The sequence below is a fragment of the Hesperophylax consimilis genome, chromosome 7, assembly GCF_061612785.1.
Source record: "Hesperophylax consimilis isolate HC1 chromosome 7, BYU_Hcon_1.0, whole genome shotgun sequence".
In the NCBI taxonomy this organism is placed as follows: domain Eukaryota; kingdom Metazoa; phylum Arthropoda; class Insecta; order Trichoptera; family Limnephilidae; genus Hesperophylax; species Hesperophylax consimilis.
Genome location: NC_142842.1, coordinates 11,273,705 through 11,301,004, shown reverse-complemented (window position 1 = coordinate 11,301,004; position 27,300 = coordinate 11,273,705). Strand labels below are relative to the sequence as shown.

Sequence of the window (27,300 nt, the reverse complement as noted above, 5' to 3'; positions counted from 1 at the left end):
TGTGAATGGTAGAAGGAGTCGGGGACGCCCTAGGAAGACATGACATGATCAAGTGAACCAGATACTTGAGTCGGGCCATGTCAAGAGTAGAATAACAGAATAGTATGTATGAATGTGAATAAAGCAAGGAATGTATTCCAATACTGAGTTGTTCGGTGGTCCGTCCTACCTGCCTACCCCTGCGAAAACGGCGCGATGGTTAGTTAGTTAGTTACTGCTGATAGGGGGAGGTATCAATGGGGCTTAAAAAAATAAAATGTCTTTTATTTACAAATGTAAGTTTTATTAAGTTATTATTATTGTGACAGCTGTTTCCGCATTTAAGGCCACTATCTAGTCTTCTATGTTTAATCTAAAAACTAATTTGGTTAGCTGCTGTATCGCTTGTCTGAATCGTTCCCCCAATCTGTTTTAATTTTGAAAATCAAAGCAAATCCCAGTTCTAGAGTTCATTGAAACGGAGTTATACACAGACTGATACACCACCGAAATTACTATTATTATGTCTATATTCTGTTTTTGATTTGGTCAAACGTGTATTTATTGTTATTTTATTACTGTAATATAATTGAGAGTTTTCAGAAAATTGTTTTATGTTTTGCACGTGCAATCCCTCATCACATTTTTGATTTAATTTCAAAGGAGTGAAAATGTAGAGTGATGTGGGTGTGTGAGTGATGTCGGTGTTTCATACAATCATCCACACTCCGCCTAATATTACATTGTGGTTGTGGTATAATCATTTTAGATTGTGTCATTTTTATTCATAACATCAAGTTTGCCGGCTCCTCCCTTTATGTTATGTCAAATCTTTTCACAAGCTTCAAAGAATTTTCTTCTTTTATTTGCTTTCAAAGTACCTTAGTTCTCCCTTGTAAGTGTATGTATGTAAGTTACGTATTTGCTTTCAAAGTACCTTAGTTCGCCCTTGTAAGTGTATTTACGTAAGTTTCTTACAAGTGAGAACTAAGTGTATGAAAGCTTATTAACTAACCAACACGCCGTTTCCCCGCAGGGGTAGGCAGAGAGTATGGACCGCTAAACAACTCGATATGGGCACACACTTCTTTCCTCATTTACATTCATACATCGTTTATACATACTCTTTTATTATTCTAACTCTTGACATGGCCCGTCTCAAGTATCTGATTCACTGGAAATTTTGTATATTCATATTAACATTTAGTGAATTTGTACTTAAAAATCCAACATAGCCTTTTGACTTCCATTACCCTTGGAATTCCAGGGGTAAAAAGCCAATCGCCCCCCGTAAGCCGTCTAACACTATTTTTTTTTTTACAACAATATGTTTTGTCTTACAAAATAATGTCCCTATATATTTATAAATAAAATTAATAAATATAATTTATAAATATATTTAAAATCTTTCCTTTGTAGTTTCTCCAGGATAGCTACTTATATTAATGTAATATAATTAATTAATTAATATATAAATATAATATAATTAAGTTTTATCATATTTTTCAGCGAAACGAACGTTTTTTACGATAAAAGATTTTGTGGCGAATGGAATTTTTGCATTTTTAACAAATAAAATGAACATATTTTCAAGTGACGAAATGTCAAGCTAGAATAATATTAAGATACATTTTGATCTGCCTGGATCATTTTATATTATATGAGATACTCATATAATTTATATTATAGATATTATATGAGATACTATGAAATACACATTGTATTTCTTGGCGCACTAGGGGTTTAATAAAGTATTCTGCTTTTCTTAACTAATATATAACCAGATTGACGATTTAATAGGCCGTAAAAAGTACCCAATAGTTGCTGGAGGCACCAGTTACTACATCGAGTCTATCCTGTGGAAGATTCTGGTTGAAGATATAACGGACTCACATCCCATGCAGCTTATTCACGATAGGGACCTGGAGAAATCCACGTACAAGAAAATAAAACTTGACATCCCGAACACGTCCGTGCAAATGACGGCTTTGCAAGAATGCGAACAAATTACCCTTCATGAAAGTTGTAACTCCTCGCTCAATTCGGGGGATTTTCGGGACGAAGCATCGAAGATAAAGGAGGGCTGTTTTGATGATTCCGTGAAGGGGGAAAGTTCTCATGACGATTGGGAAGATTTCAGTGATGATAGCAAGATGAGCTCGGAATATCTGCGAAAGAAGTTGCGCGAAGTGGATCCCGAGATGGCAGACAGACTTCATCCCAACAACAGAAGAAAGATTCTCAGGTAAGAGTAGTTCCAATATATTAAATCTTATTTTTATGTTTTTACTGGTGCCAAAAGATTCATTAGTCTATATGTAAATGTTCGTTTGTTCAAAATCTTAAATCTCTGAAAGTTTTACACCGATTGCTTTGAAATTTTGACACAACATCGCATTGGAATACGCGTTCGTTTTTCAAATACCTATATTATATGGATGTTACCTAGCTAACTAACTAACCAGCAAGCTGTTTCCCGGAATGTAGGCAGAGAGGACGGACCGCCAAACAACTCGGTCTTGGCACACACTTCTTGCCTCATTCACATTCATACATCGTCTCGTACATTCTCTTCTATTATTCTGGCTCTTGACATGGCCCGACTCAAGTATCTGATTCACTTGGTCGTGCCATGTCTTCCTCGGGCGTCCCCGACTTCTGCTACCATTCACATCGTATATTCTCCTTCCCATTTCATAGATAGACCTGTGACAGGTAAAAACATGTTTTTTTGGACGTAAAAGTAGCACGCGGTATTGTTTCCCTATCTGCACAGACTGAGCCACGGCAATGCGTGGCGGGGTACAGCTAGTAATTAATAAATGGTCAACTTTTTGTAGCACCGTTTAGTAATATAATCATCTTAAGGGCGCTTTGCATTATCTATTGCAGAAGCCGTTCCGAAAAAGTTTTGGACAATTAAAACGCCATCGACAATCATTGATGCAACTTTAATTGAAATACCAGCAAAAAATATAGAGTTACCGTCTGACGTATATCCTATGGGAATCTATCGAAAGTATTTCAATTCGTTTTTATCCTTTTTCAGTCACGAGTTCCGGGTACCTACGTCAGCGGAGTGTTCAAATAATTGTTGTGTATTTTTCATTAAATTTTTAATTTGTTTTTATCACGCGGGGAGTGTCATTAATAACAAATTTGCGTAGGGAATACTAAAATAAACAATCTATTGTTTACTTGGATTACTCAACCGAGTAGCTATTTGAATATCACGTTGCACTGCTTCGTTCGTTTATTAATAGTCCCCTAGGAAGTAAGGTGGATATTATTATTATTTGTAACACGTTGAACGACTCGTGGAAAGAACTTGGATGTTTTTCAAGGATCATTACTGTTTTCTGATTTCATTTATGTATTTATTAATTTAATTTTAGTCATTTGTACATCCAACTTTACAAATGTTCAATTTATAATAAATTACATTATTTATTTTCTTTCGATTTATGACTCCATTTTTATTTAATTAATTAATTGGATAATTTGTTAAGCGCCGCTTTTGTGAGGTATTACTAAAAATATAAATATTGCAAAAATAAAGTGAAGTTAAGTTAAGGAAAATGAAGACCATTAACATGTGACACAAAGATAGAAGATGGAGACTCTGCAGCAAGAATCCTAGGCGGTGAAGAAACTGGACCAGCTGCTTCAGCGAGAGATTCCACCGCGTCCACCAACAGTGCCAGCACGAGGTTCGTCATCCGTCCGGGTATGTGTCTGCTGCTAATAAAGCGCTGACACAATATCCTTACATAGGTAGATATCAGACCGTGGCAGCACCGCTTTAACGTTCGACTAAGATAGAATATGGATACTCTGCAGCAAGAATCCTAGGTGGTGAAGAAACTGGACCAGCTGCTGCAGCGAGAGAGTTCACCGCGTCTACAAACAGTGCCAGCGCGAGGTTCAACATTTGTCCAAGTATGTGTCTGCTGCTAATAAAGCGCTGACACAATATCCTCACATAGATACCAGACCTTCTACAATGCTATATACAAGCTTGAATATATCATTTTGTGCAGACTTTATAGTATCCGGCAGCGCATTATAATATAGCATTTCTTTGTATAGCAAAGTGTATTAACATAAGTGTTAAAGGCAAGTGTTAGTTTGGAAACTAATATAGCTCCTTAGTACATATCAGTAACATTTTCAAAAATTTCATCACCAATTTTAATATTGCTTTCCCATCATGGGTTATTTTGCCAAATTATCATACATTTCTTTTTTTGTATTTATTTTTAGCCATCTTAATATATTAGTCAGTTCATTATTCACAGAATATAACATCAGTATTTTTAGTATTTTTTCAAGGTTTTGATAAAAGTCAACATTAAGAGCGGTTTTTAATGATATTTACATTATTTTAACCGCCCTTTAAACCAGCGACGATATTCTTGTAAAGAATGATGAATTCTAAGATTTAATCGATGATTTCAGCTTGACTTGCGAAAGATGAAGATATTATTTTACTACCCTATTGTAAATATTTTTTCATGATTGTTATTGTATAATTTCTACTTTATATTTGATAGATTCTTAGTAACAAGATGAAAAGATGTATACTTATGTTAAGGTATTTAGCTTATATTAAAATATACTTATTTTTAGGTTAGCTGTATTTTGAATTTGAATCTTAATAATACAATTGCATTATCTTACACGCGTAGACTGCGGTAATAATACCCCATACAAGTATTTGGTCGCTACTGCAGAGCTGCGTTAAGAAAGTTTAGAAAAATAGTTAATTTTCTTGTTTACGTTAAAAACCACAGGAATGAACGATTTTTTCATTCGTCGGTTGGAGATTTTATCACATTAGTGTACGGGGTGCGGTTAACCAATTGAATATTCGTGTTGGTAACGATTTGGTGCATATCTGTTATAATATGTAAGAATACATGACATTTTATTCCTATCTACATATTTGCCAGCATTTAATTGATAAGATTGGTTAAGTATTCGCCCAATATCTTCAATCCTACTGACACATATTCGGAATCTTATGTCAATCTCTCAAGTGTTTTTTTTAAATTTATAATTAGTGTGATAACACCTTGCTATCATAAGATTAAACTGGTTTTAGAAAACGAACGAAAATCGGTCAAACACAATTATTATCTATAATATTTACAGTCGGGATTTCTGGAACTGAAATTATACTTACCTTGATCAAGGATATTTTTCATTATTCAGTCCTTCTTGTTGTCATAGTATTTAATTAACGAAATTTCTACTGAAAAATGGTTACTTCTTCAATAATAGCAAAATTAAACAATATTTAGTATATTTGCGGCACGTTGAGTGCAAGATACTCTCAGCATCGCCCTGGTGTCAGACCACCAACCTGAAGATTTGAAACGTTGCTTGAAAAGACTGGCCGTGTTTGGCGACCAGATTTCAATTTTTCCCCATCTCCTTCCCCTCCCCACCACTCACTACCTTCAGCCTCACATCATACCACAATTGGGTTTGCCATAGTCTCACTGGCTCCAAACGGTTGGAACTCTTATGCGGTTTCATATAAAAATTTAAAATAAATTTAAACAATGGTATTATATGTACACTTACACACTTAGGACGGGTTGTTTCGGAGAATTTGAACAATTCATCAAATTTCAACGTTCATTTTCGGGTTCTGTGAAAGAATTATTCAAGTTCTGTTTTTATATCATTGTAGGCTAGTTGCTTGACAAAACTGAAATAAAAACAGAACTTGAAAAAATCTTTCACAGAACTTGAAAACGTTGAAATTTGATGAATTGTTCAGATTCTCCGAAACAACCCGTCCTTATAGTTTGAGTGTTCGTTATAGAATTTCGTAGAGGTCACAGTGTCTGAATGTAATTTCAAGTTTAATTAATAATAAGTTATGAAATTTTATTTGTAATATGAACACCCATTTAAAATTGCAATGAATGCTTGTATGGATGTTTCACCTTTAACCCAGCCAGTAGTACAATGTAACTAATAGGATTATCAACTCTTTTCCATCGTTTAGTTTGCATTAATAGGCCTACGAACGATACGCTAATTAAATTAATAACAAACGGTGGTTGTTGACATAGGTAAAACAGTGAACTAAATATGTCATACTTTTGGAAATGTTCCTCTGACACTGTTCGATATCGGATGCCAGGAAAAACTATGTGAGACTTATTAAGAGACTATCTATGTTAACTTGTCTTTAATTTTAGAATACGAATATATTTGAAAACTAGCTGATGTGGATCCAGCGTTGCTGTGAGTTCTCGTTAGGAGATAGATACACACCATCACTTACTTTTCAGTAGGCAATTATAAGTTATACAATTCCGTAGTACATTATTTTAATGTATCTCATACGATGTAGCCAGCGTTAGCAATGTACTCGTAAGCGCCTGGAAAAAAAATTACGACTTAATTACAAAACATCGACTCATCTCTACTTTCTATTAATATAAAATGCATGTTTTATTAATACATATATAATATATGCGCACAAACAGACTTGTTTTATACTATTTAGAGATTGGTTTGACCGAACATTATGATACCATAAGTTCACAATAGATTTGGGAAAACACCGATACTTACGCTTTGTGGCATTACAAGATGGAGTGATAATGAAAAACCTATTTGACTATTATCTATTTGACCTACACCTGTGTGGTTTGATAATGTATTGAAGGAGTTAATTGTTATTCGTAAAAATATTAATGTATGAATGAATATTTACTTTTTTACCCGTTTTTACAATGCATGCTTAGTTGGCTCCCCTAGATTTCATTTGTGAATTGCTTTTGATCTGGTAATTTGGATAAAAATTATAGCGTTTAATTTTCGAAGAAAATCTAACGTAGCATCTACGAGTAAATTACTATAAATTTATAACATCGGAAAAGCGTTTATAACTAATAAAGCTTACTACAAATGTTAATACGAAGTTTGCGGAAAAAACGACTAACAGGTTTTTATATGAGTTGCACGTATTGTAATTCTACTGAGACGCCTTTACGTTAGATTGGTTTGACGCCATTTTGCCAGAAAAGGTTTCCCGCCTTTTCCAACCGCCAGTTATAACGTGCAGCTATTCTTATCGACGGCTTATCACTGAATTATCACTGTATCTGCTATTTTACCACCTTTTCAAATACTTAAGACTGATAAGAATAAGGCTGATTCGACAGATGGCTATTATAATTTTAATTACTTGCCTACTAGGTGGGTTCTTTCAGACCTTAAGTAGTAAAACTATTTATTTACACGTTACTTTTGTTTGTTTATTGTTCAGTGTTTATGACTTTACATACCGTAGAAACCAGGAACGTTGACAATTTTAACGTCTTTATTATTATTTTTATTGTTTTACAACTCTTTTTAGTTATTATGACTTTATCATCACGATTATTATCGATGATATTTCATGAGAAAATATTATTTTTAAGTACAACTTCACTAAATGTTTATATGAATATACAAAATTACCAATTTATTACCCATTCTTACTGTTGCATCGCGGAGATGCAAATGTGAATGGTAGCAGAAGTCGGGGACGCCCTAGGAAGACATGGCACGACCAAGTGAATCAGATACTTGAGTCGGGCCATGTTAAGAGTTAGAATAATAGAAGAGTATGTATGAGACAATGTATGTGAATGAGGCAAGGAGTGTGTTCCAAGACCGAGTTGTTTGGCGGTCCGTCCTCTCTGCCTACCCCTGCGGAGAAACGGCGTGATGGTTAGTTAGTTAGTTAGTTCTTACTGTTTTTACGAGCAAATCATTTACTCATGTGCCGTCATAATATGTTAAAGCACATTTGGGCGCACACAATAAATTAATTCATCAGCTCCATTCCTCTTTGCATCCTATAATGTGTCAAAACTTCTGTTCCACCGTTTCCTTTGATTTTAACTTACGAAAAGCTACAGTACTTCAAGAGGAATGGGCCATCAATTTAATTACAGTCTAGATTTCAAATTTCACTTAGTTTTTAAACTCAGCCTGTCAATTTTCTTAAAAATATCTGTACGGTGAATAACGTTGGTTTAAATTACACGAAACCTCATAATATAGACGTGCGAATAGGTAAGGTAGAAGGTATAGATTTTTTTTGTTTATTTTTTTATTCATTTCTTGACAGCTTGTTTTGAATACGATCATTTTGTTTTAAATTAAATAGTTGTTACATATAAAATGAAGAAGTTTGCGTAGGTTTATAATAAATTAATATGCTGCTTAATTTGGCAGTTTTTCCCATTATTCAAGAGTTATCATAAAAATTTGATTTCACTTTTTTCAGTTTTTTTCTTTCTTTCATAAACCTACAGGCAAATCGTCTTCATCAAAGAGGACAAGTTTAAGTGTAAATATTGTGCACACCGATAGTATCGAAAGTTTAAAAAAGATTTTTCAAACTAGTTTGAAACACCCTCTCTCAGTCCCTTCTTACCCTAAAGATACAAGATGCATACTACACGTATCCACTATACCAACCCCGTTTAAATTTAGACCAGTGATTCAATTCGACAAGGTTTTTTTTCCATTTTTTAGCATCTAAAACAAAAACTAAATTATTTCTATTCAGTACACTAATACACAAGCAAAGGGTATTTTTAAAAATAGTATACCTCTTCTCACGTAGACACTTAAAGGAAATAGTCTCCCATTTAAGATCAACTTCATTCTAAGACACCTATAGCCAAGACATTACTCTCAATTTTTAAAAATTTTATTGCAAAAGTCATTAAAAATATTCACTAAAAAAAGTTAAATCTAACACACACCTGGATAGCTAATGAATGTATTGTATACCGCGGACAGATAACTTTCAATACAATATTAAATTAACACACTCAACGTCTGTACTTTTCTATTTTCTTCTCATTTCTTTATAAATACGTCTTTTTAAATTTATATTTTGTTTTCTTTATTAAATGAATAAATTAATGAAAATGAATAACATTATATTTAAAAGTTTACAAAAACTTTCATTCTTCCTCTCTATTTATTTTTTTCTGCTTTTTATTTCTTTCATTTCTATTTATCAATATAAATTTCGTAATTTATTTTATTTATCATTTTCTTTGAGATGTAAAAAAAATATTAAATACTCCCACATCGGAACTGGCTCAGCCTAGTGAGTTGGTTTATAGTTTATACCAAACATGTATTTGTTTTCTTGGTTATCTCTAAATAGTATAAAATAAAGTCGCTATCCGCGTCTGTCTGTGCGCTTAGTTCTTCTACCGAGGGGAATAGGGTCCCATTAGCTCAGTTGGTAGAGCACTGTCACGGAAAGACAAGGGTCCTGGGTTCGAGTCCCAGATGTGACCGTTTCCTTTTCTGATTTTTCTGTTTCAGATTTTCGTTTAGAAATCACTAATATTGTCTTCAATATTTAAATATTACAATTTTAGGTTTTACTCAATAAAGTCATTCCGAAAAATAAATATATTTACCTACTTCATTACTTACTAGTTTCAATTCAAATATTGCCACTTGAAACAATGTGAGTTTTCCTTGTCAAAATTTAATCTGACGCCCACCCGGAGCCAAAACCAATTCGAGATTATGATTTTCATTGTGGCTCATTCAATTATTAGAATAATGATTTGCCTAGCAACAGAGATATTCGTTCTGTAGTAAGTTTTTTTTTTTTTATCTGAACATGTTTTATTTCCCATGATTTAAATTTGTTATCTTTATTGCGCCTAGCCTTGGAATTTAACCGTTTGCCGATTTTTCGTCACACATACTTTATTCGTTACAAAATTCTTGTAATATTGAAATATTTATTTACTGATAGAGGTACATAAAATACTAATTTCTGTTGTCTGTTCGTCCTGCGTAACTCTGATTCAAAGAGCTCAAATTTGCATTAAATTTATGTGTCGTTTTCAAAATTGGAACTGATTGTGTTAAGAATTCAAACAATAATATGACATTAGTTCTGAATGAAACAACGTGCTAGGCTAGTCTGACAAAATGGAAGAGGTTTTATTTCATATCAGAAACAAGTTTACACCATTATAGACATCTACATAAAGACATGGCATTTTGAGCATATTTATAACACGATAGATTTTTTTTTATGCTTCCGATTTTGTTGTCCGGGTTAAATCTTCCCCATAGGAAAAACTAAACCCTTCCACTCACTTTTCCACAAATGATCAGCTAGTCAATCAATTATTATTTTTTTTTTTTAAACTTCCGATTTAGTTGTCCGGGTTAAATCTTCCCCAAAGGAAAAACTTAACCCTTCCACTCACTTTTCCACAAATGATCATCTAGTCAATCAACATTATGTAAGTGCATTATATAAGCAAAATAAATACAAAACAATACAAGAACAACACGTCAACTCACCAGAGATCAAATGGGAAAATAATTCACCGACTCCAGATATTTTCATATCAGAGGGTTCGGCTCGGTAGAACTTCTAACAGGGCCTATAAATCCTACTGATACTTTTATTAATATTACTATTACTATTATTATTTTATTATTTAATTATTGATTATTATTATTATTTTAATAACTAACTACATTACCAACGCTACCATAATTTGTAGGAATCAACAAAGTGCTGTTATGGATTACGCTTAATTCTATATTTAGAGTCAGTAAATGCGGGGTTTTCCAATAAGAGGTGTTATTTTGGTATTCAATCGTAAAAGATCAATGGTTTCGTTGCTTTTTTGGCACGTAGCGCCGTTTCGTTGAAAGTAAATGTTGTCCAGATCAATACCATCCAATTCCGGCCATAAAAAATCATTAATCATCTCTCGATAGCACAATCCATTCACCGTAACTGTTGCTCCAGCCTCATTTTCAAAAAAGTAAGGTTCAATGACTCCGCCGGACCATAAGCCACACCAAACAGTCACACGTTGAGGATAGAGAGGCTTTTCAACAATAACTCTTGGGTTTTCCGAGCCCCAGATGCGACAATTTTGCTTGTTGACGAAGCCACCGAGGTGAAAATGGGCCTCATCACTCAAGATGATTTGCATTTGATTCACTCAAGTGAATTTTAATAATTTCAATGCGTTTTTGAAGCGTGTATCGTTTCATTTTTATTAATGGCGTAGTTTCTACTTGTCAAATGTCAAAAAGTGTCAGCTTCAAAAGTAACATCTACCGAAATAGCGGGCTATTCAAAATAACACCTCTTATTGGAAAACCCTATACTATGTCGGTTGTCGGTGCGTCCTTCGTAACTCTGGTTAAATAAACTTTAATGGAAAAAATTCGAACAGATGAAGAATTCCAATTATCCCGTGATTTTCACGGATCTGCGTTATTTTATTTTATCTGTCGACAAGCGTAGATTTAGACATAGATGTTTTTCTATAATTTTGATGCATTTTCTGTAAATACAAGGAAAAAAATCCTGTAATTGTTTTTATTATTTTATCTGAGCAACATTTTATGTTTTTTTTAAATTATACAGAGTCTAAAAATGATCACGAATCATTTCAGGAAAACAGAGATTTTTTTGTATTATTATTTTATTCTCGGAGCTGTCGCTTCAGTTTCCTCATTTGTCAATATGATGTTTTTTTCAATAACGATGTATTAAGGCCCCGTAGTTAGCGTTCAAAAGATACACTTTGATTTGTTTCATGCTTATATATAGCATATTAAATCACAGAACAAAACGTGTTTTAAATAATTTTCGGATCTTACTTGGCGATTTTTTTCAATCGAGGGAATTTCATATAATTAACGTTTCAGCATAATAAATGTATTATCTCAAAAAATAACTTCTTTTTTTTGAAACTTAAAAACTTAGATTTCACGAGAAACTCTGTAGAAATTGGGTATGCGGGGGAAATTAAACAAACTAAACTAACTAACCATGTCATTTATGGAAGGGTAGGCAGAGAGAATGGACCGCTATACAACTTTGCCTTGGCGTACGCTCTTTACCTCATTCATATGCATACATAAAAACCGGTTCGTTTATGTACTGTGTAAGTAAAGTGGTCTCCAAACAAAAAATATTTTAAATATTGAAGACAATATTAGTGATTTTTAAACGCAAATCTGAAACAGAAAAATCAGAAAAGGAAACGGTCACATCTGGGACTCGAACCCAGGACCCTTGTCTTTCCGGGACAATGCTCTACCAACTGCGCTAATGGGACCCTATCCTCATCGGTCACTTTTAACTGTATCATACTTCGAATAAGAACTACCAACGTTGTCTTCATTTTTTCACCGCACATTTTTATTGGCAACTATCTTTATGATATATTTATGATAGTTAAATATTTTGACTCAAATTGTACCTATAATCTGATAACAACTTTCTAAATTTTTCTGAAGTTCATTAATGTAAGAAAGTACTTTTTTTTCTCTTTTTTATGCGAATGCCGCACAAAAGTGTCAACTGTTCCCGACTGTCTGAACCCAATAGGAATATGGCACCCCAATGTTGGTGTATGTTGTTAGGCTGAAGGGAATACGAAAACGGAAGGTTGAGAAGTACACGAAGAAAAATGAGTGTTACCGATTTATTAAAATCTTGTTAAAAAGGCGACAGCCGGCAGTTTCCTTATAAACCTTTAGTACTATAAGAAGTGAAGAGATTTTTAATAAATTAAAAATATTATTTATATCAGTAAGTTTTCTACGTGTACCGGGCTATTCAGAACGGATAAATCTATTTCACGCAACATTGCGATTGTATAATACCTTAATTACTGAAATCCAAAAACTATAATTTTCATTACTCTCAATTCTTACGAAATATTTTAAGTGCCTGTACACGGCGTTCGAAAATTCGTAGTATAAATGGTGAATCTACATTGCATTTGGAATCGATTTTGTGGTATAACTTATTTTTATTTGTGCTTTCGTTTTCGACTAAATAGAAGAAAAAATAGGTCGCTTAAAATCAGCTGTTAAATAAACGGACTGAGTGAATTGAAAAAAGCGTAGATCCGGCTCCAAAAGTTTGTTTAACCCTTTATTTGCCAAAATTCTAAATTTTTAGATCAAAAATAAGTTATTTTGGGTTCTCTATGTGAGTAGAGATTCACCAGTTTCCCGTTTGTACTACAAGTTAACGGACTCCGTGTATAATGCTTGATTGACATTATTTAAGAATGTGGTTATGGGCTAATACTACTTTTATATCTAACCTGTTTTTTGACAGTTCCCCGTTATATGAAATTCTTTAGTATAATTAATCAAATTGCTACATATTCATTACGATATCAACGTTTTGTTTTGTACTGGTCTAATTGAGTCAGCTAATTACTCACTTTATGACCTTATACAATACGATACCGTGCATATTATTTATTGCATTTGGTATCTCCTTCTCGGAGAGATTAAGTAATCGAACGGAACGGGATCTCCTTATATATATACATTATCGTCGATCATGCCTTGTAAGCACTTGGCGTATTAGTATACAACTGCATGGTGTTATAATATGACTGCACGCTTTGTAGAAAATTGGTACCTACGCGAATGTACACGGTGCCTAAAAAACTGTTGCACAAAAAAAAAAAAAAAGTTATATTCACAAATTTTGATACGTTTAATTTTTTTTTTATTATTTGGTAAACGCGATAAAATTCATATTGCATTAATCGCGCCTCCTTTTTGCAGCATTTATACTACGAATTTTCGAACGCCGTGTAAAATATTTCGTAAGAATTGAGAGTAATGAAAATGATAGTTTTTGGATTTCAGTAATCAAGGAATTTTACGATCGCAATGTATTTTTATTATCCAACATGATAATTTCGATTGTCTGTGTTGTGCGTTATTCCAGCGTGAAATCTGGTTCAATGAACTCAAAATTGCTTTCATTTTTAAATTTTGAACTGACCGCCAAAAATAGGTGTTCCTTTTTACTCGGCAATCCGGACGACGTTGATGACAGCCGTCTTATCAGACATTGTCGTTTTCTAATTCATAATGACGTTGTAGCCAGATGGAACCGTTTCGGAATGTGCGATTTTTCAAATCAATAATTATTAATGAAAATATAAAAGTTTTACATATTTTTAGTACAATGATCAGAATCATAAAAATAAACTTTAAATATTCCACAAATTTTTAGCGGTATTAATACTATGTGAAAATTCGATAATCTTTTAGAAATAAGTTGTTGAAAATCATTGATCTGAAATATATTGACTTATTGGAAATAGATTCTGTGAACCGTGTGCGTGGACATTACCTCTAGCACGCGCTTTTTGTGACACGGAAATGTAAACATGAACCCGCCTCAGCTAAAGTATTAGTCAGCAAATCTACCCATGCGATTCAAAACAGCTAATTGTTACTAATTATTATTCTAACTATCGTGTAACCGACGTTTTCTCGGGGTTATGGATGGTTTGAGTAAAGTGTTATATTCTTTTTTTTCTAAATATTTATTTGAAATAAAAATAAGTTTATTTTAATGAAAACTCATTACATAACATGGCGTAGGTGATCGCGGTTCAAGTGGATAGTGGGATACGGACGATTAGAGTTCTTGGTTTGATAAACGCTGTTAACTTTGTTAAAATGTAGTATCCAATGTATGTGGTCCTCTACTGTGTTTTACAGATTTTTAAAATGGGGTTCGTTTGGCACCATTTTAAGCGTCCGATATTTATTTATTAAGCTTGCATCAGCCTTGCATGTATTTTCTGAATCTCCACTTTTCAACACGATCGTGTCGGTCATACATGGTTGTTTCAAACATACGTCTCAGGGATCTCATTTCTACAACATTCAGTAGACTTTCATAAGTTATTATATATCATTATTGCTTTCGTCAGTTATATGTCTCCATACGTCAGGGTTGGTATCAGTATTCCACTGTGAACTGCTAGTTCAGTGCCGACCGTGTTCAGTTTTCTATTAGGTAATGAAATTTCCTGTATTTACCATTTTCTCAATATCCTTTTCAGTCTTTCCAACTCTAGTTAACACACTCCCAAATCCACACTGGGAAATAAATACTAAAAAATGCTCCACAAAATAAAGTTATGTACAGATTGTTGCCGTCATAGAACAAAACAACAGAGTATCGGGGACTATGTTCGAATTTGTAGCACGGAGTATGATACAAGTATATTAATGAGTTGTGACGAAGCCGAATAAGATGGCGTACAGTAAATTTTTGTCCCTTACAATTTTATTTTTATAAATGTAAACTTAACCTTTTGTGATCTTCAGTGACCTCGGGGGTCATGTTGAAGTATACCACATTATTACTATTAAAAAACTAAATTTTGCTGTCTTTAATTCGACTTCGAGGCTCGCTGAGATAATGCGTAATTATGAAACATGCATATTTTATATATATATATATATATATTTTTTTTTTTTAAAGAAAGACAAACATTCCCACGTTACGAATAACCCAACAATGTTTGAAAATCTCCTACTACATACACATTTCCTATATCTAACAGTATTGTTATTAAGGCGATGCCATACGTCGTGTGATATTTTGAATCAAGCTGCTAACAATAACACCACTTATGTAGATGGCGATAAGGTTCAAATTCCCGTTAAACACCATCCGTCTTTTTTGATAAATACAAGAAAAAAACATCGCCAAAAACTAGGCACGTGGCTTTTGTTGATACCACAGACATAGGAATTAATAGACGAGAAGATAATGGCGAGGGGTAAAATCAACTGTTGAAGAACGAAGGGAGTAAGGCTGACTGTGATTCGTCAATAAATCAATCTGACAGTAAATAGGCATCTCGCATTATAATATCACCATTTACTTCTTAAAAGTAAAATCTGCTTTTGAATGAATAGACATTTTTACATGGGAGCGCAAATTACTCGCCACGTTATGAACAAATTTGCGAAGTCCAAATTCGGCAAAAAAATTCGGTTCTATTTTCAGAGTCGAATATTTCGTTTAAGTATTTAGTTAAGACACTTTTATAAATGTTCATAATTTACTTCCCAGCAACCAACCAGCTTTGTGTTTCGCGTCCAGACGTTTCTCGATGTGATAGTATATGTTTCTAAAACTGATCTATATTATACGATGTGAATATGCTTAAAATAAAGTAAAATAATGCTTATATATGGAATGTAATACGACAATTGGGTTTATTCTCTTTTTCAAATCTATTTTTACAAGTTTTCATAGTACAAGTCAACATTTTGCCGTGTTATTTCGTAAAATGAACCGATGATGCCTCGACCATAGTTCGCACAAGAATGATGACGTCACGTTTTCAAATTTCACTTGAGGCCATACGCGAGCACAGCCGGCTCCAATGGAACCGGTATGGGGAGTGGGGATAATACGCTTTTAATCACTTAGGGCAGGTCTACTAATATTCATATGTCTATGGTTGATACCAAATTGTATCCATGTCTAATATATTTTTTACTTGGTAGTTTGTTCTGATGTTTTTTTTTTAAATTTATTTATCTTTATTAGTTTATTCAGATGTTTACAGTGTAACGTGTTTATGTTTCGTTATAAAATGAGGTCTTTCACTTTTGTTTATCAATAAGTCACAAAAATTGCATTATTTTTAAATGATGACACAAATAACATTGTTGCTTTATCGCAAAACATAGAAACATAAAATGATACATAGAAATAATATACCCAATGATATATAATTATAAATTATAACTATTATGACATTTCGTATGTGTGTATTCATTTCGATGTAATATTCGGAGTAATGTGTATGCCACTGCAACACTGTTGTTAATTCCAAATTCGTTCATGAAAACAATAATCCTGATAGATACATATTTTTAATTTGTTTAATTATGCGACATCTCATAAGAGCTCGTCTGTACAGTATGAAGACAGGTAAACTATATCACCACCCGGTTGGGATGTGTTGTGATGCGGGTAGGGACTATAGGAAGCGATTTCTTAAAGCGCTTCTTGAAGAGTCCCGGATTAGCTACCGGCATTTGTTTTTCCTCCTTTACATAAATAAATGAGGAAAAACAATTACCGTTGGCTCGTTCCACATCTGAGCCGACTTACACCAGAACTAGTCGAAAAAACGACCTGTTCTCATGAAGCCAACATCAACTGCAAACTGGTGTTCCGCTCGTGTCAGTCGAGTATCGCGTATGTGCACAGCGGTTCAATGCTGCTAACTTCTTAGAGCAGGCTCCATTGAAATACCAATAGAACAGACTCAGCATACTTACATTGGGTCTGTGCATTAGGGATGGCAATCCTCCCGTGCACAGAATCAAGAAAGTTTAATAAATTGTTGGACGTATATATATACAGGGTGTATCGGCAAATACCCGACAAACTTTAACCAGCTATTCCTCAGCACGTTTGGAGTAAAAAATGTTATGGGCGCTTTGCTGTCCGGTAACATTTTTTTTCCATTAAAAACAAAAAATAAATAAAAAATCCACACTCCGTTACTGTCATTTGCATTGTTTCTCGTGTTCAACAGCTGTTATTAGCAAGTGTGTCAAAAAGTGTCCTCGCTCTTTCGTACACACTAAATAATAATAGTTAAAAATGAGACGAATGGTGCTGTGCCATTTCGTTGTGATTGTAAAAGCGCGCCAACGAAGTTCGTAGGTACATTATTCAACGAAACTCGAACAAAATATTGCCAGACGGGTTTTCAAACTTTGACAAAGGATAAAACTTTGGTGACATGTGGTGAAAATATGAATGATAAAATTTTTATTAAGAAAAAATGTTACCGGACAGCAAAGTGCCCATAACATTTTTTACTCCAAATGTGCTAAGGAATAGCTGGTTAGAGTTTGTCGGGTACGTGCCGATACACCCTGTATACTGTATATACTACATATTATATATACCTTATCTTATTCGGGTCGGAGAACATTGCGCGTCGCTTCCACAAGACGCCTCCAGTGTCCCGAGCTCCATCAGCTATCTCGGTCCACTGCAGGTTCACTGCAGATCCACTGCAGGTCCACTGCAGCTCCTCCTTGCGCAGCCCCTGGAGTTGCTTTCCACTATTTTTTCGAGCCGCCTACTGTACTTTTGCCCTCTGGATTTGCCGCTAGTATTTTATGCATTACTGAGCGTAGCGAAGCCTTGTTTTAACTCAACTGTTTTGCATTTCGTCTGTCTGTAAATTTGTTTGTACATTTCGTCTCCGGTTCAAGTTGGTGGTCATTTTAAGAAAACGTGAAATTGTCGTATTTATTTATACTTTCTTATTCGCATTTTTTTCAATACTATGGTACCTACCCGAAGATATTTTGAAAAAAGAATTTTCACCCTGGTAGTGTTTCTTTGGACAAATTGTATAATTCCTTATTTGAAATATTAAAAAAATATATGGTTTATAATTAAGTAGGTAGGTATAAACTTTTATATTACCTTTTGGTGTCAGAGGAAATTTTGGTTTTGATTTATTATAGATGATTGTAAAATTAGAAACATCTTTTTTTGGACGTCAGGTCTTCTGCTCACAGAACTACTTGTGTACACAACAAGCTATTGAAATTGGATAGCAACCAATAAGTCGATAACATTAACTCTTAGGGTGCGCATAAACAGGATAAATTTCGGCGAGCCGAGCCACGAATTACGGCACAGGAACAAAGTAAACGCAAGCGGCTTTTCTCGCCGTTAGACATCAATCAACCATAGCTTTAGACATCTATCTTGTAGGAGTGACATCAAAGTAACAAATAAATATGTGGATTTTATTTATCAAATTAGTTTCCCGGTGATACAATTTACTTCTCACGTAACGTCTTTTCCTACAAAGCCGTGGAGAAAGTTAATAATTCTGTCGTGATATATTATGATAATTGCCATAGCGACTTGTTAATTGAAAATACATATAATGATAAAATATAGATACGTGCAATGTGCATGCTAAAGCATGCATTCGGTAACCCAGTTAATTTTTTGCTCTGCATTAAAAGGTTAACCTCTTTTTTTGGTGCAAAATTAATGTGCATATGCCACTCAAAGTAAAAAATTGTACCAGCATTTTTTCCACGCTGTATCTTCACAGAGAGCTGAATCAGTCTTAGTATGACGAAATAATTCGCTGTCACGAACTTGAAAATTTTGAAACAGTTGTGGAAACTTTTGACAACCTTCCCAAGCTTTTATGTACCATTCGTCAGTGGTGTGGTTAGGAACAGTTCCTGATAGTAAAGCTAAGTTCATTCGCGAAAATACGTCCGGTACAACGTGTTGAGTTCCCTTACGTTGAACTACATCGAAAGAAAATTGTGATAATCGTGAGCTCCACCGTGCGAGACGGCCACTAGGGTTAGATAAAGACCCCAACCACTTCAAGCTCGAGTGGTCGGTGACAACCTTAAAATGTGCACCTTCTATATACGGTCTGAAGTGTGTAACCGAATCTAACACATCCAAAAGTTAGCTGCTTAATTATGTAGGTTTTTATATTTAAAAAAAAAACAGTATAAATATAGTAGAAAACTTGCGGATTTATTTTCAAACAAGTGTTGTTTCACGGTAAATTTTGAATATGTGCTGAAGATAGTATCAAAAAATTTAACTTTCTTAGAAGACTAAACTAAGTAAAAACACTACAGAGCTCATTTTCAAAACAATAATTGCGTCACATTTCGACTACTGCTCCACGTTATTATATTTGGCTAACGTAGGAAAACTGAACAAGCTGTAAGTTATTCAAAATAGAGCAATGGAATGTATACTAAAGAAAGGCAAATAAGCAAAGTTTAATCAAATGAGAGAGGAGCTGAATTGGATTCCAATAAAAATGAGATTGCCAAATAATGTGTTAATTTTTATACGTAAAATTACGAATAACTAAATGCCTAAATACTTTAAGGATGAAATAGTACTGACATAAAGCACATCAAAGGTGATTTATGTCAGTTTGCAATGTCTATTTTAACATTGCCGCATTGAACGTGTATTTAGCCAAATGAGTCCGGTCAAAACAAAACTCCGAAATGTTTGGCGGTGAGAACCCTGAATGCCATTTTGTACGTGAGATTTGGCCTAAAGAGAGCAGGAGAGTGCTGTTATTCTTACACTGTTCCTGACGAAGTACTACGCTGCATTGGGACCAAAGAAAGTTACGACTCCGTCTCTCAGCCTTCCACATCAGCTGCTGTTATAGTCCAGTCAGTGGGGGATAAAAAAGGGCTCCACCTTGCAAAAGGTTAGGTAGTAGCGATTTTCACATATGTTGTTAAGATTGGGACTCTAAAGAAAAAAAAAAGTTTTCGACCTTGGGGGGGTCGAGCTCGACCCGCCATCTTGGATTGAAGGTGCCAAAATTTGTTTTTTTCAAAATAATTATTAAGTGGTTGATTTTACAACCAAATTGTTGAAAGCAAACTTAAAGACAACTAAATTACCTACATTTTTTGTAGAAAGTTTTTTTTGTAAGTCTAATAAGTAACGAGTTACAGCGGTTGAAAGAAGAAAATTTTGACAAAAAATTGTAAAACTCCAGTTTTCTTGATAAATTTTGTAGGAACATATTACACAATATCATTTTAACGTATTTCTACGTTACAATATACTTATATAGCATCATCCGTGTGCTCGATGACGTTGATTTGTTATAGTGGGATCCTAGTCTACAGCTGACTTGGCAACACTGATTGAGTCCTGGTTACAGGACGTTGCCTGGATGCCGTTGCTCGGTCACTCAGTTCATCATATGACGCTGTTTTCATTATTGGCGAAGACGTTGATCTCCTAGTTCTGCTGACAGCATTAGCACCACCCAAAAGTAGTATATATCTTCGCAAACCCGGGAGAGGCAAAACATTTGAAAGACTGTATTCCGCGAATAGTGTGAAATACAAAGAGGCGGCTGAGAATATTCTGTTTCTTCATGCCTTTAGCGGCTGCGATACAACATCGTCCTTCTTCAACCAAGGAAAAACAAAATTTTGTTCGCTTGTGCAAAACGACACAAGACTCAATGCCATGATAGTAATCTTCAAACAACATGATGCAACACCAGAAGACATAGCAGTTGCAGGAACACGCTTTCTTGTTGCTTTGTACGGGGGTGACATGGATAAGGAAACCTTGGAAGAAGTCCGCTACAAACGTTTCGCAAAGTCGACAACAAAAAGCAAATTCGATCTTGCCTCTTTGCCACCAACGAACGACGCTGCACGGTACCATGCATTTAGAACGTACCATCAAGTCCAAAAATGGTATGGAATCCAAAAAAATCCAGAAAACTGGGGCTGGAAACGTGACACCAACGGGCTTGTTCCAGTAAGAATGACAAAGAAACCAGCACCCGAGACTTTATTAAAATTTATTTCATGCAATTGTAAAAAAGGATGCGGCGTTGCATGTAGCTGCAGGAAAGCTGGATTGAAGTGTTCTATTGTATGTGGGTGCTGTAATGGTCAAAAATGCCGAAATTCGCCAGAGGTTCACATCGATGTCGATGACGAAGAAGAAGAGATTTTGTCAATGGAAGCCCAGAATCTCAGTATCACAGGCAATGAGTTAGATGATGACATTGATGACGAAGACTGTTATTAAGTAACATAATTTATAGTAACATAATTCATTCAAATGTAACATAATTTCGAAATCTACCATCGCTGGTATATCTTTGGAGTAGACCTACTGGGGATACCACAATAAAAAAAATGCGAAAAAATCACCAAGTTGGGAATTTCATCATTTTTTAGAAAAATATTCACATTTCCGCCACTGTAACTCGTTACCTATTAGACTAACAAAAAAAAACTCTAATCAAAAAATGTAGGTAATTTAGTTGTCTTTAAGTTTGCCTTCAACAATGTGGTTGTAAAAACGACCACTTCACAATTATTATGAAAAAAACAAATTTTGGCACCTTCAATCCAAGATGGCGGGTCGAGCTCGACCCTCCCAAGGTCGAAAACTTTTTTTTTTCCTTAGAGTCCCAATCTTAACAACATATATCAAAATCGCTACTACCTAACCTTTTGCAAGGTAAAACTCCCCACTGACTGGACTATTAATGAAGAAGAAGAAGATGAAGATGAAGATATTGATATTTTATTTCACTGATTTTATTTCTAAGTTGAATTTATGTTAGCTTTTTTTTTGGTATTTTTTAAAGTAATTTACATTTTTCTGGCATAGTTTTCCCATCACTCTATTTCTCAATAAATACTAAGTTAAATTTATGTTGTAAAGGAATTTAGCATATTTCTAGCATATTTTTCCCATCACTCTAGCATATTTTGAAGTAGTTGAGTTGGCAACACTGAGGGCTACCAAGTAGATTGCTCATATAATGATTTTTCAAAAGCCTTTGATACCGTAAACCATGACATATTATTAAATAAATTGTCAACGATAGGTTTTTCTTTACGGTTTCTCATATTCTTTGCCAGCTATTTTACTGGAAGAAAGCAATTTGTATCTCATGGAATATTCTTGTCAAAATTATTCCTTGTGCTCTCGGGCGTTCCACAGGGCTCTAATTTAGGACCGCTCCTCTTACTGATTTTTACTAACGATATTACATAAAATATTCTGCATTCCAGGTCACTTCTTTTTGCTGATGACCTAAAACTATTCTTGGAAATTAAAACTTTAGAAGACTGCATTCGACTCCAATCGGACATTAATAGAATTGTTGACTGGAGTAAACGGAATCGGATCGAATTCAATGTTTCATTCTTTCTTTCACACGGGCACGTCATACTTGGTTTTACCGGTATACCACGAATGCCCGAAGTTTAAAACTCTTAAAAGCCGAAGTTTAAAACTCTTAAAAGCCGAAGTTTAAAACTTTAAAAAAGAAGTGTCTCCACTATGAAAATCTTGGCATCATGTTTGATAGTAGGCTGACATTTCATACTCATATCGAAATGACGTGTAGTGCTTCACTGAAAATGCTGGGCTTCGTCCTACGCACTGCGAGGAATTTTAGAGACACCCGGGTTCTCCAAGTGCTATACATTGCGTTGGTTAGGAGTAGGCTTGAGAGTGGGTCGGTGGTTTGGAGCCCACATCAGGTGAAGTATTCCCTCATGTTGGAGAGAGTGCAGAAGAAATTTCTGAGATTCCTCTACCTGAGGGAGTATGGCTACTACCCGTGGCTCTATCCTACTGACTTTCTCTTGGGCATGCTCGGTATGAACCATCTACGGGTCAGAAAATATGTGCGTATTGTAAAAAAAATTAATTATTAATGAAAAAAAATGTTACCGGACAGCAAAGTGCCCATAACATTTTTTACTCCAAATGTGCTATGGAAAAGCTGGTTAAAGTTTGTCGGGTACGTGCCGATACACCCTGTATAGTTACATAAAACAGGAATTTTGTAGGAACTTTAAATTTACAAAAAGGTAGCGTCTAGATCTCAAAATAATAACATATCAAAAAATAGTTTAAACAACAGTATTAGGTATTGATAAACTAGGCATGCGTAAAACATAAGCAGTTTTAATAAAAATAGTAAATCACTATAAATGTAAATAACACATGTTTGTAAATAAGGAATGAGAATTAGACTAATAAGGGATTGCTAGAAATTTGCTGATGCATGCCCTTTTTATGTAGTAACCATGTGTTGAAATGTTTAAGTAAACTGTTTGGGTGTTTATGAGTGTTGCAGTAAGTGGTTTCTTTTAGGAAGGTGTTGAAGATGTAAGGTGCTAGGAAGGATTCGTGCTTTTTGGCAAAGGTTGAATTAATTTTTGGCACTTGAAGTTGATTCTGTGATTTTGCCCTTGTGTTATGTGGGTTAGTTACGTGGCATGGTGAGGATTTTAAGCAATTTATTTTAATGATCTTTTTAATGAATAGTTTCCTAATATCTAGTATATTATTTGTAATTAGGAGATTTTCCGTTGGATGCATATATGGTTTTTTGAACATAATCCTAATTAATGTTTTATGCGTTGTGTTGAGGGGCTTAAAAAACTTGTCGGCTCCCCCCCCAGGCTGGTAACCGTATGTTAAAAGGCTTTGACATAGCGCGAAGTAAAAATTTTTTAATTGTTTTTGTGACATGATGTTTCTTATAGTTTTAAAAATAAATGATAGTTTACGGATTTTCTTTATGAGGGAATTAATGTGAAGTTCCCAGTTTTATTTATGGTCCACTGTTAAGCCTAGATACTTGATGTTGTCAGTATGTTCTATTTTTTCGCAGAGGTGGTATGAGGATTTTGAGGGTGTATATAAGTATAGGTATAAAGGCGGAAGCGAATTTGGTTGCCCAGTGAAGGTTTTGCTAAAAGTTAGGTATTTTTTTTTTGGAGATGTTTAAGGTAAGTATGTGTTTGTCGAGCCAATTTTTTATTTCTGACATACCGGTTTCCGCATTTTTGAAGGCCTTTTCCCAACTTGGACCTTTGACTAAAATTACCGTATCATCTGCGTAACTGATTATCTTATAGTCGATAGATGCCATTTTAATCTCAGTAAGTTCGTTTATGTAAATGAGAAATAGAAGGGGACCAAGGACGCTACCTTGAGGGACACCATACTTGATTTCTTCCGGATCACTGCGGCATTTTTTCAGTTCTACTATTTGTTTTCTGTTTTTAGTATAGCTAATGAACCAGTCGAGGGGCGGTCTGTTGATACCAATTTTTTCTCGTACAGAATGTCATGAGAGATAGTATCGAAAGCCTTAGCAAGATCTAGAAAGACTCCGATCACCTTGGATCCTTCATCTGTGTTTTTAACAATGTAATTAGTTAATTCAGAGATAACCTGTTCCGTACTCATTTTAGCTCGAAAATCGAATTGAAAATCTGAGAGTAAGGTATGTTTATCAAGGTAGATCTTTTTTTCATTGCTTTTTCCAGAACTTTCTATAGTGAATTTAAAAGTAAGATAGGTCTGTAGTTAGCAATTAGAGTTTTGTCCCCAGATTTGTGGATTGGCGTTATAATGGCAATTTTTAGTTTGTCCGGAACAATCCCTTGTCTGAAACTTTGATTGAATATATGTAGGAGAGGTTTGGTAATTGATATACACAATTGTTTAGTGCAAGAGTAATTAAGAAATAAAAGTTTTCTGCTAGTTATATAGAAACTTAATGCAGAAGAATAGTATTATGCTTAGCTTAGTTATAAATATTATTGAGATATGTTACTATAGCCTTCTCGTAACTATATCCCGTGCGTGTAATCTGATTTAGTCCTGATATTGCTGTTGTAATTAAAAATCATTTTCGATCGAGTAGTTCTAGTTGGTATGTTGAAGGTGATTAGGCTCAATAAATCAGGCTGTCTATAATTCCATTGACAATATTAAAAATAAAAGTGTAAAATTATCTATTGTTTTTATTAGTTTAAAGGTCTTTTAGATCGTCGGCGAAAAGCGACACTTTAACATTAATAACAAATACATTGACGATGTCATTAGTAAACAGTAAAAATAGAATTGGACCTAAATGCGACCCTTGAGGTACACCACTTGTGGCCATGGATTTGTTAGAAAGGTTAGAATTATTTCTTACTTGTCTAATTCTATTAGTTATTCTATTAGTCTATGGGTATAGTAGGTAATAAAATCGACATTATACAATGACAATTGATATTTTTACGGAGCATAATATTATTATTTAGTAGCATCACGTTGGAGCTGTTTCATCGTATTTTTAAATACATCACTTTTGTTTTCGGTATTCGGAAAATCTTGGAAGCGGAAATTAACCCACACCCTGAAACTCGGCAGATAAACTCGTTGTCGACGACAATCAATTTGAATGCATTGAATCACCGATACAATGTTGTATTTGTAAGCCTTTCTTGAAATATTTGTTTTTTTATGCGTAGGCACAGAACTATTTATTCATATTCCGTATGTATGTACTAGCGCAAATAAATAATTAATTTTATTATTTTAAAGCATAACTTGCAAAAGTATTTTTTCATAAATTAATTCAATTAGCGCCATATTGTGTTTATTTTTTAAAGTTATTTCATTTTTTTATTTAAACATTTCAAACCCTTGTTTTCTCAATCATATAAAGAATGATGAATGAAAAAATAATTCTGTCAAGTAATATTGCAATCTTTGATTGTATAACTTATCAGAACATTGTATCAACATTGAAGAAAACTATAATCACCCATCAAAATTTATCACCGTAAATTTTAATGAAGTTTCGCATAATAAGACAAATTTTACGACCAAGGATCAATACAATTGTGTTGGTACAAATTGCTTACGTGTAAAGGTATACTATTCGCAATAATTTAAGGAAAGCGAATCGAAGCAGAAGCGTTGAATTCAGTTTCATAATATAAAGTCGAACGCGTTCCCCGTTTTTAAATGCACCTTTAAAGTAAGTAATAGTTATTGGAGCCAGCGGAACAAACGTGTGGCATTGCCCTGAAGGAATGTCAGGCCTCGTTCGCAAGAAACTTTAGAGGCATTTACTCCATCTTTGACCGACCAATCGCCAGCCAGCGCGTCCCTTTTCTCGCATAACTCTCGCTGGCAAAATCGGCTTCCCCTCGTCCCCGACTGCGTTAATAGTCACGGACTTTATTGTTTTCGCAATGAAATCCAACTTTTATTGCCCTACCTCTGTGGTCGTGCGAATGAAGGCAGTTGTACCCGAGGAATATCATACTCAAATGTGTGTAGATGTGGACTAACTCACCATATCGCTCGCTATACACTCCCATGCAGTCGATCATCTCCTCCGCACAGTTCCTTGATCCTGCCGCGCCAAGCCCGCTTACCCCTATAATATCTTATATTATAGCTTTCGTGTGAAACGTTAACATATAATCTAATCTTATAATCTTGTACACGCCAATCTATATTTATATATTAAATATATTCCTCGTGGGTAACAAACTCTACACACGTGCCCTTCATTCGGTACACACACGCAGCACGCTGGTATAGGTATATGCATGTTGTGCAATAACCATACATACACGAAGAGAGGCATACGTGTGCAAAGTACTTGACAATGAAACGTATTTCCTTTTAACTGCGGAAATATGTAATATATTTTTCGGTTTCAGTTCGTTAACTTTTGAATTGAAAGCGATAAAATCAGTCGTAGAAGGCAGTGAATTTCAGTACCATTACAATTATTATTATTGTTTCACAAAGTACGTAATATTTATTGTAATAATAATATATGTACTTTTACCGAGCCGAACCCTCTGATATGAAAAAATCTGGAGTCGGTGAATTATTTTCCCATTTGATCTCTGGTGAGTTGACGTGTTGTTCTTGTATTTATTTTACTTATATAATGCACTTGCATAATGTTGATTGACTAGATGATCATTTGTAGAAAAGTGTGCGGAAGGGTTTAGTTTTTCCTATGGGGAAGATTTAACCCGGACATAAAATCGAAAGTTAGATATTATCTAAGGATGGCACTCTAAGTTTTTTTT

The 27,300-nt window shown here is 34.4% G+C and overlaps 1 protein-coding gene across 1 annotated transcript in view; it reads left to right on the top strand.

Annotated features, from left to right (window-relative positions):
- Nucleotides 1–27,300, top strand: part of LOC149422300 (tRNA dimethylallyltransferase) — a 528,940-nt gene that overhangs the window by 130,182 nt on the left and 371,458 nt on the right. The window contains exon 3 of the mRNA XM_089633711.1: nt 1,764–2,224. Within this exon, the coding sequence (XP_089489837.1) occupies nt 1,764–2,224 (461 nt within the window). The remainder of the gene's footprint in view (nt 1–1,763; nt 2,225–27,300) is intronic.